Raw genomic sequence first — 18,517 nt, 5'->3', positions numbered from 1 at the left:
TTGTGTGGTTGGATGGCACAGGGGACCACACGGCCTTGTGCAGGTAGCTTGACAAGATTGAGCTTCTGTCTTAATCCTGACACGGTCTTGCCGTGTGACCCTAAACTGACTGAACATTCTGGGCCTCGGTGTCCTTATCCGTCCCAAGCCCAGTAGTAGCCGCTTACACGTGAAGAGCCATGTACCATTCACGGGACTTCTGGGAGCTTGTGTGTTCTTCGGCTCTCACAGAATCCCCGTGAGGCCGGGCACACCACTTTTCTTGGCGGACAAAAGGGGCACGGGTCGGGGGGAGCTAAGGTCAGTTGAGGAGAAGTAAAGAAGCCAAGACCACGGAGACGGAAGGGGCAGGGACCTGGCATCCGGAGGTGGGTTCCTCTTGCTGCACGTTCGGTCCCCAAACTCAGCTTCAGGGAGGTAGTGGGGAGCTCAGAGCTCTGGACACACACCATGGAGTGTGGTGTGTAGCTGGTTCTGTGGCTAAAAACATTTGGAAATGGTGAGACAAGCCACCCTTTAGATTAGCCTCCAGGGACCTCTAAGGTCCTTGGCTCCAAAAGGGAGAGAGAGATAGGGAGGGAACATAGGGAAGTGGCCTTCCCTACCCAGACCTCTAGTTTGTGATTGAGAAAGCCAGAGTCCAGAGAATGGGTATTGAGACAGTGAGGGACACCTGTATCCTCTGCGGACAGTGGCTTTGGGAACTCCTCTTGGGGCCGGGCTGGGCTGGGTGAGGGCTTGCTTAATTAAGATGGCTGTGACCAGAGTGTCCCCCCGCTCCTGGCATCTGGCCACCACTGTGAATGGAGGAGGGCGTACCTCCAAGAGGACGGGGGGCAGCCGAGTGCTCTGAGCTCATCTGAGTGTCTCAGTGTCTCAGGCTGAAGAGTGCATCCCTGTGTGGCCCCATGCAAAGCCCTGCTTCCTGCTTCTCTAGGCCAGGGCTTGCTCGTGGCTACCAGGAATGGCCCAAGGTAGAGGATCAGGAAGTGCCTTTTTATTTTTTGGCTCTGAAAACAGTGGGTGAAGTGTCTGATGCCCAGGATGGGGACACTGTCCTGGCACCAGGGGTGTAATGAGGCCCCTTGTCCACCCCCCAGAGGCAGGGGAGCAGCAGCACCGAAGAAGCCCGTTCCCGTGCTGTCTGGTCCCCTTCTTGCCTTCGGTGGGGAGATTTGCCGTTGAGCTAGAAGACCACTGCCTCCCTGCTCCTGTTCTGTGTTGAACATGGGAGTGTGGCAGGTTCAGGGCTCAGCCTAGGGCCCCGGGCGGCATGAAGGAGGCAGACTGCTGCCCGCCCAGGATGGCCAGAGGTGGAGACCACCTGGGTGTCAGCCCCCAGTTCTCAGCGACTCTGGCTTTTGCAGAGGACTCGGGAGGGAGACGGGGTCTGGGAAATGGTGACCCACACTTCCCAGACAGCACTAGGGAACTGTTGCATCGCACTGACTTTGGTGAAAGCAGCAGCGTAGACTTCATGCGCTGTCCCCGAGAGCAGCAAGTCTCCAGCACCCCTTCCCCCTAAAACCCTGGGGCTCCATGGAGCCCCTCTGCTTTTCCCCCCCACCACCAGGCAACCCTGGCATGTTCCTGGCTGTCTGCTTTCTGTCCTTCCTTCTGAGCTAGCCTGCCTTGGAAGGAAAAGAGGCTTCGGAGCCAGTGTTCTAGAAAATGCTCTCTGGCCTGGGTTGACTAATTCATGTGCTCCAACAGGTCATAGGCTGCGTTCTTAGGCACTGGGTTGGTCTAGGGTTATGGGAAAGCCCTCCCGGTAAGGTAAGCTGGTCAGTGTGTTAGTTGATGATCAGGCTTCCTTCAAGGAGAAGCTGGAGAAGGTTCTAGAATCCTGGACTTTATTAGGCTTCGAGAGAGAGTGAGAGCCTTTGCCCTCTGTGGACCAAGAAGAGGTTTTGACCCTTGAGCATGGGGTTCTGTGGCCCAAGAGACCACTCAGTCGGCCGGCACCAAGGGCCCACGGGGACTGAGAGCATGACCCTCTCAGGTACTGCCCCCGGGTGGGAGCCACCGGACGATCCAGACACGGGCTCTGAGTGTTCGCATCCAGAGGTCTCCCCGTCTCCACGCTTCGTGGCAGCGAAGACCCAGACGAACCAGTCGGGGAAAAAAGCTCCGGCCTCCGTGGTTCGATGTGGCGCCCTCTTACACCGCACCCCTCCAGCCACCCAAACCCAGACGTTCCGCACTCCAAACTCGGGATCTCCGGCAAGCAAGGCGACCGCAGGTACCGATGGCCTCTGTCATGCTCGCACTTCCTCCACTCCCCACCCCACTCCCACCTGCCACAGCTGTGCCTGGGGCCACTGTTACCTTGCAAGAGCGAGTGGAGGCCCCGTGTTTCTCTGGGACAGGTCTGGGTCCCAGCTGTGCCTCTAGCTGGCTGGCTCTCACCATGGCGAGCCACCTAGCCTCTCTGAGCCTCGGTTTTCTTACTCTAAATCAGAGAGTTTGTATGTGACAGTTTGCAATTTTTTTTTTTTTTAAGCGGGATACTATTTTTTCCCAAGTCATAGCCTAAGGAGTTCAAACTTCTTTTTAAATTAACTGCCAGCCTTTGAGACTAAAGAGATTTTGCATAAGACGTTTGAGTTCTTGCTGACGTCGGAAAGTCAGCTCTGGCAGTGCTGGGCCCGCTTCCCCGGAGGGCAGCCGCTGGCGTGCGGCTGAGCCACAGCGGCCACCTGGAAGAGAGCACACACTGCCCGGTATTCCGTGGTCCTCACCACTCCCTCCTGCGTCCCTAACACAGTGGCCACGTGGCAGGTGTCATTTCTCATTGTGATCACGCTGTTGTCTGTCTCGCATCCAGCCCCGCTCATCCATTTACATCACCTGCCTGGACCCTCTTGGCATGAGTTTGCATCCCCCCGTCTTCCTGAAAAAAATTTCAAAAACTCATTTCTAGAAGAGTTGTTCCCCATGAAGCAGAACTCTGTTCTCTTAGCCTCCCCCTGCCTGGTACTAGCTGTGAAGCCCCTCCGTGGGCCCTAGCCCAGCAAGAAAGCAGTGGACGCCAGCTGCAGTGTGTTCTGAGTCTGTGGCTGCAGGTGGGGACCAGGCAGTGAAGGGTACAGAGCAGCCACCGTGCCCAGGAAGACTTGACGAGACACAGCAGCTGCTGAGTGGCGACTGTCAGGAATCCTCATGCCCGTCTGGGTGCGCTGAGCCTTGGGCTGCCTGCCGGGGTGTGTGGGGTGAGGAAAGAGTGACGAGGTTGTCCTTCTGGGGCTGTGGGCCTTTGCTCACCCTCAAGAGGCCCAGAGCCAGCAGAGAGCTACACCAGCGATCAGACTGAGAACCGAGTTTAGTGAACAAGTAGATTGGACCCGCCACACAGCCCAGTGTGGGTTGGGTTTGCCTTTCCTCTGTGTTTCAATTTTGGGCAAAGATTTGATTCTTCAAAATGTTTGAGGATAAGTTTATTGTGCTTAGGTCTTTCAGAAGAGAAGTAAGTAGTCCGTCAACCTTGAAGGTAATGATTTTTCAGGCAGTGTGCTGAGAAAAGCCAAAAGCCTCTGTGTTTTTGCAATAGCAGTCATGCATTGGTTGGAAACAGACTGGTCATCACGGGCTCGTTGATGGTAGATACTGGCTCAACCAGATAATGGGATCCTGGCTTTCAAGTCTTGCTTTTACTCTTGACCTTGGGGCTGGGAGCTTATGCATTGACCGTTTTGTGCAGAGAAGGGCCTGCCAGGGCCCTGTGGTCTCTCATGTTTCTCAGACCTCAGTGCCTCATAGTAAGCATCCACCCAACTATGGGACGTGCCTCTGGCTGCCTCCATGTGACCTGGAAGGCTTGTGCTGGGGGTCCTGGGGCAGAGGACAACAGGGGGTGAGCAGGGCCCTGCCCATCGAATCTGGAAGTTGTCCTCGCCCCTGTCCCGCTCACAGGCCGCGCTCCTTGGGTACGAGCATGTCTGCACACAGCACTCCCCTTGGAGCACTGCCCCCGGCTTTTTGGCCCAAGGTGCTGATTTGGAAGTAGCGGTTCTGGTCTGCGTGGTCCCCTGAGCAGTAGGGGACTGTCAGCTCTGTGGTGCTGCGTCCTCTTGAGATGGTGGTCAGGCTGCGTGGAACGCCTCTGCGGGGGCGGGGGCGGGGGTTTGAAGGAATGCACAGGGCATAAGATGGAGAAAGGAATCCCGTCCCTACCCCAGACCCTCTTCAGGAGACCGCATGTGTCTCAGCAGCGAACTCTTCTCGTTCTGCCACCCGGTGGGTTAGGCGTGCACCCGCCTCCAGGACTGGGCAGTGTCACTTGCCTGTCCTCCTGCCTGTAGAATGGCAATGACAGTGTGGCTGTCACAGCCCCGTCGGGAGGACTGTGGGAGACCACGGGCATCAGGTGTGCAGACCGTGCTGGCCACATAGTAGGTGCTCAGTAAATGAGAGCCCCCCCCCCGACCCCACACAGAATTGAGGGGCGTTCTTTGCCGATTTACAGATGGTACCTTGAGGTGAGCCGATGGGTAGCTGTCAGCCTGGGCATTTCACAGATGCGTTTTGAAGAGCGGGTCTTCTTGGGATGTCATCAACAGCCTCGGTGTTGGGAGGCAGCGTTGGGCTCGGGAGCCCGGACATGGAGCAAGCCCTGAGGGAGCCTCCTGGGGCTTCTTTTCCCATTGCCCCATCCTCGTGCAGAACCCCAGCCCCCACCGTCTGAGCACCTGTCCTTCTGATGTGGGGTGGGCTGGGTGGAGCTGGCAATTCCCAAAGTGGGCTCCGGGGATCACCATTTCTGAGGGATACTAAGGAATTTTTAAAATGGGCCTCAGTGGCTAAAATGTATTTGGGAAGGCCGCACAAAGCCACGCGGGTCTCTTTCTGGTGGAGCTTCTCAGAGCCTTGGATACCCCTGTGTGAGTTGATCTCCCTTAAAAGGGACTGGGTCAGCTGCTTGTCCCAACCGGACTTGCTCCCAGAAGAGTTTTATGTCCCGGCGCATCCTGCAGCCCTGTTGTGCCAGGAGCAACGGGGAAGAGCAGAGCTGCCTTCAAGCTCTGATAACTCTATCTTAGGACCTTCCACAGGGGGCAAGGGTGGGAGCTAAACTGGTTTGTTTGCTCCTGCCCAGACCCCATCTCTTCACACGGCGCCAGGAAGGTGCCCCCTCTGGGTGGAGATGCCCCCGAATCCCATAAGGATCCAGTCCCTTCCCGTGGATGAACTCGCAGCAGACCTCCTCTGGTCTTCAGACTCTCGGGGTGTGTGGCTGCCCACCCTCTGCCTGTCACGCCATCTCTCCAGGATGCCCTCCCTGCCACCCAGCGACCACTCGGCTTATAGATCTGGAATGTGCTGTCTGGCCCTCCTGCTCTGCCGGAGCCACCGCCAGAAAACAGTCTGTCACCCTCCCGGCTCCGTGGTGGAGCCCGTGGCAGCAGATTCTGGCCGAGGAAGTAGCGGGTGGCAGGTCCCAATGACTTAGTGTCACACATGTGGCTCCTTAACCAGAGATGGGAGACCCGGCTCTGTTTGCCTTCTGCCCACTCGGCTGGATTTCATCTGGGCATTCAGGTCACATACGTTTGCCCCCCGTGCCTGCCCCTTCACCCACGCTGGGCGCTGTAGGGGGGATCTTTTGCCTGATGAGATGTCAGGCAAATCTGGTGAGCCCAAGGAGCTGGAGGTCTGTTTTGGGGTCCTGGCGCCCCTCGCTGAGTGCGCCCAGACCCTGGACCAGGCAGTTCCCGGGTACCCTGGCCTCCAAGCCAGTTCCTTTTGGCCCTCATTGTGCTAACCAGTCACCGGTGTTTTCTCGCTCTCTCCTGTCCCCACCCAGCAGAAAGCGCTTTCAGTCGGAGAGTAGAAGGCAAAGCACAAAACCACTTTGAAGAGACAAATAGCAGTTCCCAAAACTCCAGCGGTGAGTGTGCCCTGTGACAACCATCCTGTGCTGTGACCTCCACTGCTCCTATGCGGGGAGTCGGCAGGCGCTCTGGGCTGGGGTCTTCATGGTCCCCGATGCTGTTCTTGGGAGGACGCAGCAGGCAGGGAATTAGGAGGGGGCCGGGGCAGGCAGACATGGGAAGGGTGTTTTCTTCCAGGGACCTGCCTCTGGGCCTCAGGGGCATCTCAGGGACTGCTGCTCTACGTCTCCTCCCCAGGAGAGAGGGACTCACCCTCCCCATCGCCTGCAGCATTGATGCAGATAGCCCCGGGAGGAGTGAGAGAGCTGTTGCTGGGTTTTTAGAGTAAACGTTGCAGCCAGTTTCTTTCCAGGACAGGCAAAGGAGGGTGCAGCAGAGAGGACTGTAGCCAAAGAGCCAGAGACCCATGAGTTCTGGCCCCACTGTGAACCAGAGGCCATCCAAAGGGCCTCTGCCAGCCCCTGCCTGCGGAAGGCTTGTCCCAGGTTCCCGGTGGTGTTTTGGTGCCCCCTGGCGGCGGTCCTCTCGCACCTTGCAGCAGCCAAAGGCCGCTCTCCCCAGAAGGATCCTCCGCTAGCCTAGCAGGGCGCTGGGGAGCCCTGTCCGAGAAAGGCGCAGCAAGCCGGCCTGCACAGTGGCGACCAGGGCAAGATGGGAACACGGTTCTGATGCTGGGGTCACGTTAAAGTAGGGTACCTCCCCACCTCCGTGCAGCTGCAGTTCAGCTCAGCAGGTGAGGGGCTGGGGTGTGCCTGGCACCGTGCTGGCCACTGCCTGGGCATAGACGGGGCCAGCAGTCGGGGCTCTCATGAACCAGCCAGGAGCCCAGACTTGGATGTGGACGCTTCTGCCCCATATGGCAAGCTCCAGCTCTGATCTCGAGCCGAAGCGTGATCCCCGTCGGCTCTACCTCCAAGCTGGTGCCTGGGGCCGGCGGCCTCTTCACCTCCCGTGCACTCTGAAGCGGGGCTCGCGCACACGTCCCTGTGGCAGCGGGCTGGTGTTCTGGTGGCGGTGGTGACAGTGGTGGTTCTAACTGAACCAGGCGACGCGTGGAGTGCCCCGAGGAGAAGCGAGGGAGATGGGCCGTGCCGGGGGCTGAGAATGTCCGTGTAGCCCCGTAAACCATAGAGAGCTTGCTGACTTTTCCAAGCCGCTCACCTTCTGAGACACGTGACCCAGTCTCCAAAAGGCGGAGCCAGGAGCGACGGGGTGGCTTGCCCGAGGCCACACAGGAAGCAGGAGAGCCAGGACTGGGACCGCCATCTCCCCGTAGCAGTCAGGCTAGACCCCCCGCCTCTCCGTCCTCCAGCACTGCTGCCTGGAGGACAGCATGACACGCTGCTACCAGCAGCCACCATTTATTGAGCGCTTACTACGTGCCTGGCCTGTGTTCAGAGCTGTCTGTGTCTCCCCTGTTTTCATCCTTACCACAGCCCGGGGGCGGGGGCGGGATGTCAGTGTTCTTATTAACCCCATTTTCTGGATGAGGAAACAGGCCCAGGAGAGGTCGGTAACGGCCCCAGGTCCCCAGGTCCCCAGTCTGTAAGGGACGCCTGCTGCCTTTTGCCTTTGAGGCTCACCTGACAATGCCAAGAAGCAGAACCTGTCCCAGCACGGCCCTCCCCATGGCTGCTCTGGTGTCCGGTGCCAGGGTCTAGAAGCAGCTCCCAGCTCCCTCTCCTTAAGCGGCAGCCACACAGGGACATTTGCTCATTCGAGCTCTGTGGCTCACTCTCTGAGAGTTGAGAGTGTCCTGGAGGCATGGCCCTGGCTGACCTTGCCCTGCCTGGTGCCCCAGCACCAGCCCAGAATGTGAGCCTGGCTCTCAGATCCTCCTCCTCCTCCTCCGAGAGCCCCGATGGCTTACTGCTTCCTGAGAAGAGAAGTAATGACAATCATCTCAGAGCACCAGAACCGGAAGAGACTTAGCTAAACTGTTTCTCTTTTGCAGAAACTGCAAGTCCCCTGATTTCCAATCCTTTCCCTCTCCTACAGAGTAAGTGACGGTCCTATGGGGGGCTGGAGAGGGCAAGGCAGGGCAGGGAGTGAACTCAGCCAGCCACCTGCTCAGGACTTCCCCAGAGCCCTTGCCCTTGGGCCACCCCTAGGCAGAGCTGGCAGCCAGAGGAGGCAGGAGGAGGGGCCGGCCCCAGGGGGGAGGGGGAGTCTGCAGAGGGGACAAGGCAGAGCCTGACTCCTGCTTCCGCCCCCCCCCCCCCCGCCGCCACCCCCCCCCCCCCCCGCAGGAACCCAGGCCTTCCCCTTGCTACTCATGGGGGCGGCCTCAGGACACCTCTTCCAGGCCCATCTCAGCCACCCTTTACTTCTCTTCGTTACTCCTCTTTGACTCCCTTCTTTCCTCTGCCTTCCACTTTTCCCTGTGCCGGGCATTGACTTGAGTTCTGGGGACACAGAGGTGGGAGGTCCCCCTGTGCACGTGGTTCTGTCCTGCACGCACTGTCTTCCCTGTCCTCACCTGTCCTGTGTCCTCTCACCTTCCTGTGGCCTTCTCCACCTCCTACCCTGCTCTCCCGCTCACTGCCCGCTCCCTTTACGGCCCTCTGTGCTCGTCATCTGGTTTTCGTTTCATTCATACACTCACGTCTTTGTTTCCTCGGCGGGGACGTCTGCACTCCTCCAGGCCTGGGATGGGCTGTGGGGCATGTGGGACATGGTCTCTGCCCCAGGACAGCACTTAGTCCATTAGTGTTGCCCCCCTTCCCCTCCCCAGTGCCCAGAACAGTGCCTGGCACACAGTAAGCACTCAATAAATGTCTGTGTGATTGAACTAGACGGTCTCTATCTGCAGGTCTTCCTCCCTCCGTTGCTGCTCCTTCCCCCAAGCCTCTCCCTCAGCGGTTAGTGACAGGGGCAGACAGGCTGGGCCCAGAGCTCCGAGCGCAGAGCCCCAGCCGGTTCCCGGGCATCCAGGGTCGCTCCGCCACTAATGCAGCTGCCTCATTTCTCCCCCTCCCGCCCCAGAACCGTACACCTGCGGCGCCTGTGGGATCCAGTTCCAGTTCTACAACAATCTGCTGGAGCACATGCAGTCCCACGCAGGTAAGGGAGTCCTTGGCCTGGGCCGTCCCGAGCGCTCTTCCTGCCCCCCTGCCGCCCGGAGCTTGCCCTGGAGGCCAGGCCTTCTCAGGAAATGGGCACAGGACCTGGGATCTGCCCTCAGGGAGCCCTCTGGCCCCACAGGGGAGGTCTGTGCTGGAGAGGGTGGTGGGTGCCTAGTTAGAGAGGGAGACGAGCTGAAAAAGCCTTCTTGAAGGTTGTGGCTCTGGCCCCCCGAGCATAACCGTAGGAGCTGACGGGAAGGACCTCAAGGGGGCGAGGGAGTGTGGTTTGAGATCTCGGGGAGCTGAGGCGGGAGCTAGACGGGGCAGAGGGATCCTGCCGGGGCAGCCTGGGCCCAAGCCCCGTCTCCGAGTAGAGGTACGTTCACTATGACACTGTCCCAGACATGACAGCAGCAGTCCTCAGACTGGAGCATGCCCAGGCCCCCGACCCTGATGCCGGGGTCTGTAGGTCTGCGACAGGGCCTGGCGCTGGCGTTGCTGGCAAGTCCTCGGCCCCGCCGTGAGTCTAGGGAGTATGAGGAGAGCCACCCGGGACAAGCTCCTGGCTAGTGGCTCGCTGTCCAGGCGACCTTTTTATCAGCTGTGCGGCCACCTTCCAAGTATGTGGTATTAGCGCCCTCTCAACCATCCTGCTTTCAAAGCCACGCCTCCCGTTTTCAGGGTCTTTTCGCAGCAGCACCCCGCTTCTGGTCCAGTTTCTGTTCCGGTCAGGCGGACGCCACTGTGTGCGATAGTGGATAAGCCCCAGAGTCGCAGTGGTTTTACGTAATCACTGACTTCTGCTGTCCCAGCGCGGCCTGACTCAGGTGGCCGGGCTGGCTGGCCTTGACCATGTGACCGAAGCTCCGTCCTCCCTGTGGCTCCTCAGAGTCTCTCTGTCTCAGACGGGGCAGCGGGGAGAGCAGCAGACTTCCTCCTCTACCACTTTGGATCACAAGTGACACGTGGTCCTATATGCCCACATTCCAGGGGCGAGGAGCACGCCCAGTGCCACTGTCCAGGGACAGCCTGACACACTGTCGGGAGAAATGGGAACCTGGGGCTTCAGCTAGCCATCCTTGCCACCCGTCTCTACAAGGCCTCCTGGGGTGGGGGTGGATCGGGATGCTTGGAAGTGGGAGGAGTGTCCCTGACACGCTGGGCCGTGTAGAAGCAGTGGTCACTGCCGTGTCTGCGATCGTGACCGTTACTGTTCGTGCCCCTCTTAGGGCTGGCCTGACCTGCACAGAGGAAGCAGGACCGGACCCTCATTTAGGCGGGGGCTGTTCTGTTCTGTGAGCATATCCCCTCTTTGTTCATGGCGTCCGTCCATTCCCTTCTTCGGCATGCAGTTGTTGGGTAGGCGCTGTCCCCTCAGCGCTCAGTCACGTGCTCTTTGGTGGGGGGAGCTATTACATATTTCTAACGAACTCACTGAAATCAGAGCAGAGCTACTATGGCAGCATCCCCACTCCAGGCTCTGGTGTGCCGCTGGGCCGAGTGCTCCGGGCAGTAAACGTGTCCCCCTGTCTGAGCCTTCTCCATCTGGGAAACCTGTCCTGTCCAGCTGTCCTCCCACGAATCTTCGCAAGCCTCACCCTTCCTGCTTGCCTTGGCCGCCAACCATCCTTCCCCATGGAAGGCCTGGAATGCCCGCTGAAGGCATTCAGACTTGACCCCGTGGGAACCAGTGACAGGCACACCTCTTGGAGCAGAGACTCCCACAGTCCAGTGTCTGCTGACTCCCCTTCCGAAACCAGGACCCTGCACCTGCCCCCCTGCCAGCTTCTGGAAGCTGAGGCCAGTTAGGGAAGGGTCTGTCTGGGTGCTCAGGCAGTTGGGTGGAGGCCATTAAAATGCAAATCGAGGCTGTGCCTGTGGGGCCTTGCGGCTCCCAAGCCTTGAGACTTGTATTCTAGGGAGAGCTTTGGGCCGCTTTGTTCTGGTCCACTGCTGGCAAAGAATGCCTCACGGGCAATCCAGTGCAAAGCCAGCCTGAATCCCAGCCAGGCTGAGTCGGGATTAAAGGATTGACTCCATAGTGAAAAATTAAGCGTCATGATCTGTGCAGTTCACGGTGTCGCTGATAAGGGGGATCAGCCTCGAATAACACCAATCTCATTAAGAGGCTGCTGAATGGCACAGGGTAATTCCCCCTAATAAACTTCTTTTCTGTGCTATAGGAAAATTTGTCTTGCCCCTGGTGTCCATTCCAGAGTGTGTTTTGGGAATCATCATACCAGAGATCGCTAACATTTAGTGAGCAGTTACTGTGGGTCAGACGAGGCTGTGCCATTAGAGCTCTTGAAGGAGCTGATGTTCTCATCCCCATTATATAGATGAAGAAACTGAAGCTCACAGAACAGAATCACTGGCCCAAAGTTGCAGAGCTTGTAAAAGGTATCTAACATCATAATGAGCTCTCGCATGGTCCCAGACCTTCCCTTGGAGCCGCTTTAGCAGTCTGGGCCTCAAGCTTCTCAGCTGTGAAGTGGGCCAGTCAGCGTTCTCACAGGCTGGGTGAGGGGACTGATAATAACATCTGTCCCATATTGAGGGTCGTGGTATAGTCTCAGATACTGAAAAGCAACAGGTGCCTCTTTTCCCAACATCTGCTTCCTACAGTGGCCCCTGCCCACGAGATGGCCTTGACTCCAGCTTCGTATCCAGCCCTTTGCCAATGGGGCCGGGCATGTGCACCTGTGGGACTTAGGGGATAGCCACACTGAGTAAACTTTATTTTCTACTCAAGCTATAAATCAAGCCTTTTCACGGGCATTTACCAAGTACCTCATCCATATCAGAGGCTGTATCAGTGGGATCTGGAGAAAAAAGTCGATTGAGCCAGCTAATACTAGATGTTGTTCTCCACTGCTGGGTTGAGTCCTCTCCATTCTAGGTCCTGCAGAAAGGCAGAGGATAGGGGAATCAGCCTACAGCTTGCCCTGCCCCAGCATTTTGGTTAAGGGGGGGAAACGAGGCCCAGAAAGTTGAAGCAGCTAGCTCTGTCTCCCAGCCCACAACCATGGCAGAGCCTGATTCAAACCCCGGGCTTCAAACCTGTGTACGCTGGTGGAGAAAGGCAACAAGAACGGCTGCTGGTTTCCGTTCTAGAACATGTGTTTCCCCCATTTTTAATGTAATACCTACTTCTTCAAAGAAATCGGGAACTGGTGTGGAAGTTAGGAAATGAAGCCATGCCTTCACTACTCAGAGCTACCCACTCTGTTGGGATGGGCTTCTCTTCACTCATTTTAAAACTGGATTTATGAAGATAAAATTTTAACGTACATGGAATTCACACATTTGAAGAGTGCAGTTTGATCATTTTGACATGTGATGGTCATCTGATCACCATTGCTGTCAAGATGTGTAACATAACCGCATCCATCCAGAAGTTCCCTCCTGCTTCCTGGTGGCCAGTCCCCGCTCTGAGCCCAGCCCGAGCAGCCACTCTCTGCTTCCCTTGGCTCTAGTTTTGCTTTTACTGGAGTTTTATATAAATGGAATTACATAGCATTTAGTTTTTTGTGTCTGGCTTTTCTCACTTTGCATGCTTTAGAGATGAATCCACGTTCTGTGTCATCAGTAACCAGTGCTTTTTATTACGGAGTGGGACGCCATTGTTTGGCCCTGCCACAATTTGTTTATCCTGTCACCAGTTGATAGCCACTTAAGTTCTCTCCCGTTTGGGGCTCTTCTGAACACACCTGCTGTGAACGATCAAGTATGCGTTTTTGTGTGGATATATGTTTTTAACTATTGGGTGTACACCTGGGAGTGGAAATTCTGGGTTACGTGCTAACTCACGTTTATGTGGAAATTGCCAGATTGTTTCTGCAAGGGCCTTGTACCATTTTTCCATTCCTATGAACAGTGTATGAGGGGTGTGATTCCTCCACACCTGTTCAAGGTACTTGCTATTTGATTTTTTTGTTACAGCCATCCAATGTGTGCAAAGGGGTATTTCATTATAATTTTCATTTGCATATTCCTAACGAGTAATGACATTGAACATTTGTCTTGTGCTTATTGGCCATTTGAATATCTCCCTGGGAGAAATGTCTGTTCAGATCCTTTGCCCATTTTTAAATTTTTCTTTTGTCTTTTTATTGTTGAATTGTGAGTGTTCTTTACATCTTCTGGATATAAGACTTCTACAGGTATATGGTTTGTAAGTATTTTCTCCTGTAGTGCAGGTTGTCTCTTTACTTTCTTGATGCTGGCCTTTGAAACACAGAAGTTTAAAATTTTGGTGAAGTCCATTTATTTTTTCTTTCATCACGTGTGCTCTTGGTATCTTACCTAAGAAACCCGAGTTTTAGCTTTTACATTTATACTGTATTCCAAGTTCATTTTTGTGTGAGTTATTGGGGAGGGGGGCCCTACTTTAGTCTTCTGCATGCAGTATCCAGTTGTCCTACCACCATTTTTTGAAACTATCCTTTTGCCCACTAAATTGTCCTTGTACCCTTGTCAAAAATCAGTTGTCCATAAGTGTGAGGTTTTATTTCTGAAATTTGAATTCTGTTCCATTAATCTGTATGACCCCATGCTAGTACTACACTGTCTTGATTAGTCTGTGGCTTTGCAGTACCTTTGAAATCAGGAAGTCTAAGGCCTCTAACTTTGTTCTATTTGAAGATCATCTTGGCTATTTTGCCTCTCTTGGATTTCCACATGAATTTTAGGCTCAGCTTGTCAATTTCTCTTAAAAAGTCAGCATGGATTTTGATAGGGATCGTGTGGAATCTAGATTAATTTGGGGAGTATTGCCATTTTGACAATATTAAATCTTCTAGTCTATGAACATGCAATGTCTTTCCGTTTGTTGAAGTCTTTGAGTTCTTCCAGCCGTGTTTTTAGTTTTCATTGTACTAAATCTTGCACTTCATTTGTAAATTTAGTCCTATTTTATTCTTTTGGATGCTGTTATAAAATGGAATTGTTCTCTTAGTTTAATTTTTGGGGTGTTCATTTGTTAGTATAAAGAAATACAATTGATTTTTTTTTTCATATGTGTTGATCTTGTTCCCTGAAACCTTGCTAAACTTACTTATCAGTTCTAATAGTTTTGCGTGTGTGTGTGTATGTGTGTGTGTGTGTGTGTGTATTTCATGAGATTGTTTATGTACCATAAACCATGTCACCTGCAAATAGAGATAATTTTACTTTTTCCTTTCCAATCTGGATGATTTTTTGAAATTCTTAACTATTTTTTCCTCCTTGCCCTGGCTAGAATCACTAATACGTGTTGAATAAAAGAGGTGAGACTGGGTATTCTTGTCTTGTTCCTGATCTTAGGGGGAAGTTTTCAGTGTTTAACCATCAAGTGTGATGTTAACAGTGGGTTTTTCAGAGATGCCCTTTTGTCAGGTTGAAAAAGGTCGCTTCTGTACCTGGTTTGCTGATTGGTTTTTAAAAGTTTTGGATTTTGGGGGCGCCTGGGTGGCTCAGTGAGTTAAAGCCTCTGTCTTCAGCTCCGGTCATGATCCCAGAGTCCTGGGATCGAGCCCCACATCGGGCTCTTTGCTCGACAGGGAGCCTGCTTCCTCCTCTCTCTCTCTCTCTGCCTGCCCCTCTGCCTGCTTATGATCTCTGTCAAATAAATAAATAAAATCTTAAAAAAAAAAAAAGTATTGGATTTTGTCAGATGTCTTTTCTGCATCTGTTGAGATGATCATTTGGTTTTTGTTCTGTGTTCGATTAATATGTTTTATTTGTACGTTGAACCAATTTTGTATTCCTGGAGTAAATCCCACTTGTTATTGCTGGATTTGGTCTGCTCTGTTTTATTGAAGATGTTTGTGTCTGTAATCCTAAGACATAGTGGCCTGTGGCTTCTTTTCGTGTAATTTCTTTGTCTGATTTGGGTATCAGAATAATGTTTGCCTCGTGAAATAAATTGTGAAATGTTCCCTCCTCTGTTGTGAAGGAGTTCCTTCACATTTTGTGAAGAGTTCCTTAACATTAGAATTCACTAATGAACTCATCAGAATCTGAACTTAGCTTTTCTTTCTTTTTGTGAAAAATATTTTGAATACTAATTCAGTCTTCTATAGGTCTGTTCAGATTTTCTATTTCTGGAATTGGTTTCTGGTAGTTTATGTTTTTCTAAGAGTTTGGGGTGCCTGGGTGTTTCAGTTGTTAAGCGTCTGCCTTCACCTCTGGTCATATGACAATCGCAGGGTCCCAGGATTGAGCCCAGCATCAGGCTCCCTGCTTGGTGGGAAGCCTGCTTATCCCTCTCCCATTCTCCTGCTTCTGTTCCCTCTCTCGCTGTATCTCTCTCTGTCAAACAAATAAATAAAATCTTGGAAAAAATTTATTTCATCCAGATTATGTGATTTGTTGGAATACTGTTGTTCATAGTATTTCCTTAAAATCTTTTTTGTTTCTATCAAGTCAGCAGACTTAAGATTTTTTATTGTTTGTTTGTTTGTTTTTAGATTTCCTTTATCAGGTCCAGGAAGTTTCCTTCTCTTCCTAGTTGGCTAAGAGTTTGTGTCAAGAGTGGCTATTGAATTTTGTCACATTTTTAAGAAGACTTACTTATTTTTAGAGAGAGACAATGTGGGGTGTGGGGCAAGGGAAGAGAATCTCAAGCAGACTCCCCATTGAGCACAGAGTTAATCCCATAACCCTGAGATCATGACCCTAGTTCAAACTGAGTCGGACACCTACCTGACTGAGCAACCAGGCTCCTCTGAAATTTTCTCACATTTTAACGTGTACTTCTGTCCATAGAGATCATTTTTCTTCTTCTTTTCTCTTAGTATAGGGAATTGCACTGATTGGATTTTTTTTTTTTTTTAACCTCAACTTATATTTCTGGGGTAAATTCCACCTAGTGACGATGTATTATTATTTTTTTAATATATTGCTGTATTTAGTTTGTTAATATTTGGTGAAGGATGTTTATATGTGTGTTTATGAGGAATATTGGTTTGTAGTTTCTTCTCCTGAAGTGATTTTCTCTAGTTTTGGATCAGAATAATGCCAGTCTCATAAAATGAGAAATGTTCTTCTCTCATCTATTTTCTGGAATAATTTTCATAGAATTTGTATTACTACTTAAATATTTGGTCACATTCTCCAGTTAACCCATATGGGATTTTTCTTTGTGCCTCTATATGAACTCGATTTCCATAATGGATATTTTAGGTTATCTGTTTCTTCTGGAGTGGACTTCGGTTCTTTGCATGTTTTAGGGTGTTTGTTTGCCTCACTGAAGGAGTTGCATCATTTTTAATCCCTCTAATATCTGTAGCATATGTAGTGATGTCCCCTTCTCTCTTTCCTGATACTGGTAATTTGTATCCTTTTTTTTTTTTTTTTTAATCTTTTTGGCTAAAGGTTTATCACTTTTCTTCATTTCTACAAAAAATGAGGTTTTTGTTTAATTAGTTTTTTTCTATTGTATTTATTTTCTGTTTTATTCATTTCTGCTTTAGCTATAGGATTTCCTTTCTTCTTACTGTAGAATCAATTTGCTCTTCCTCCTTAGATCTTTCTTATGGTAGAAGCTTATAATACTGATTTTAAACCTTTATTCTTTTTTAATGTAATCATTTAATGCTATACATATGCCCTGCTTTAGATGGAACCCACAAATTCTGAAAGGTTATGTTTTAATATTAAGTTCAAACCATTTTCTGATTTCCCTTATGGTATTTTTTGGTCCTTGTGATTTTTAGAAGTGTAATGTTTATTATTCAAATAGTTGCAGTTTTTTCACTATATTTCTGCCTACTTCCTTTTCCTGGGAACCAAGTTATATGTGTATTAGGCTGCTTGATCTTTTCAACTGCCTGTTCACTTATATGCAGTCCTTTTCCTTCATTTCTAACTAACAGTTACTCCGAGAGGAGAGTTGAAATCCCCAGGTATAATTGTGGATTTGTCTACTTCTTGTTTCAGGTTTTGCTTCATGTGTTTGGATATATCCACGTTTGGGATTATTATGTTATTCTTGGTATTTTGACTGTTATCATGGTATAGGGTCTCTTGTTATCCCTGGTAATATTTCTTGTTCTGAGGTCTGTTTTTTCTGTAATGCTATCGCAAACATCACTAGCTTTCTTCTCTACTATTTGTATGATGTGACTTTATTCAGCCCTTTACCCTGTCTTAATATTTAAATAGGTTCCTTATAGATAACATATGGTAGAGTCTTAACTTTTTTTTACTAAGTATGACAGTCTCTGTCTTATTTGGAATGTGGAGACCATTTATATTTAATGTAATTTTAATAGTACTGGGTGTAAATTTGCCATCTTACTACTTGTTTCCTAATCAGTCCATTTCTTAGTTTCTCTTTCTCTCATATTTCTGCCTCATTTTGGATTGAGGATTTTTTTAGGATTCCATTTTTATCTCCAGTGATTCATCAAGCCTGCTCCTTGTTTTATTTATTAGAGTTTATTTGGGCTTTAAACTATATATTTCTTGTCAAGTCAAGTGGCATCAGCCAACCTTCCATATTATATGAGAAACTTTCTCTTTCCCTGTCCTGGTCTTTGTGATATTCTTTTTTTATTTTTTCCTTTTTTTTTTTAAATAAAGATTTTATTTATTTATTTATTAGAGAGCACAAGTAGGGGGAGCGACAGACGGGGAGAAGGAGAAGCAGGATCCCCACTGGGTAGAGAGCTAGATGCAGCACTCGATCCCAGGACCCTGAGATCGTGCCCTGAGCCAAAGGCAGATGCCCAATGACTGAACCACCCAGATCCCCCTCTTAGTGATATTCTTGTCCTACAGTTTACTGTACATATTATTACTGCAGTTCATTGTTATTTTCTGATGAGTAGTCCTTTATCTTTTAAAGAGTTCAAAAGTGAGGGAGCATTTTTAATATATATACATTTACCAACAGGTGTAGTTTCCAGCAATCCTCATTTCTTTTGTAGATTTAGATTCTTATTTGATGTTGTTTTTGCTAAGACCGAAAGAAATTCCTGTAACATTTCTTACAGCGCAGGTGTGATTTTTTGGAATTTTTTAATCTCAGAAATCTTCATTTGTGAAAGATACTGTCATTGGATTTAGAATTTTAGGTTGATTGAAAAAAAAATTTAGGATGATCCTTTCTGTTGATGCTTTGTTCCATTGCCTCTGGGTCTCTTGTCATTTTTACTGTTGTTCATTTGTGTGTAATTTCTCCCCCTCTCTGGCTCCTTCTAAGAGTTTCTTTTCAGTGGTTTTCAACGATTTTGTCATGATGCTGTGCCTCGGTGGTATTTTCTTTATGTTTATTCTGCTTAAAGTCCGGTGATCTTTTTGAATCTGGACTTAGACTTTTAATCTAGTTTGGAAAAATTGTGTCCATTTTTTCAGGTATTTTTTCCTACCTTCACCCCCTTTCATTGGGACTCCAGTTACATGTATATGAAATTGCCTGTCTGCTAGCGTCCATGCTCTGTTCACTGTCTTCAGCCTTTTACCCTTTCCGTTTTTCATGTTGGGTGGTTCTCTTGCTCTTTCTCCACTGATTTTTTTTCTTCTGTGGCATCTGATCTTTTATTCCATACAGTGTGTTGTTTCCCTGGATTATTTTTA

At 50.6% G+C, this 18,517-nt stretch overlaps 1 protein-coding gene across 6 annotated transcripts in view; it reads left to right on the top strand.

Annotated features, from left to right (window-relative positions):
- ZNF618 (zinc finger protein 618) overlaps window positions 1-18,517 on the top strand; it is a 183,858-nt gene that overhangs the window by 154,059 nt on the left and 11,282 nt on the right. For 2 of the 6 annotated variants that reach the window (XM_046023168.1, XM_046023167.1), the window contains 4 exons: window positions 2,003-2,242; window positions 5,804-5,887; window positions 7,846-7,890; window positions 8,877-8,954. In XM_046023168.1, the coding sequence (XP_045879124.1) occupies window positions 2,003-2,242; window positions 5,804-5,887; window positions 7,846-7,890; window positions 8,877-8,954 (447 nt within the window). The remainder of the gene's footprint in view (window positions 1-2,002; window positions 2,243-5,803; window positions 5,888-7,845; window positions 7,891-8,876; window positions 8,955-18,517) is intronic. The other 4 variants (XM_046023169.1, XM_046023170.1, XM_046023171.1 and 1 more) reach the window with 3 other exon arrangements.

Source organism: Meles meles, chromosome 11 (genome assembly GCF_922984935.1).
Source record: "Meles meles chromosome 11, mMelMel3.1 paternal haplotype, whole genome shotgun sequence".
Taxonomy (NCBI): Eukaryota; Metazoa; Chordata; class Mammalia; order Carnivora; family Mustelidae; genus Meles; species Meles meles.
This window is presented reverse-complemented; position numbering and strand designations above follow the sequence as displayed.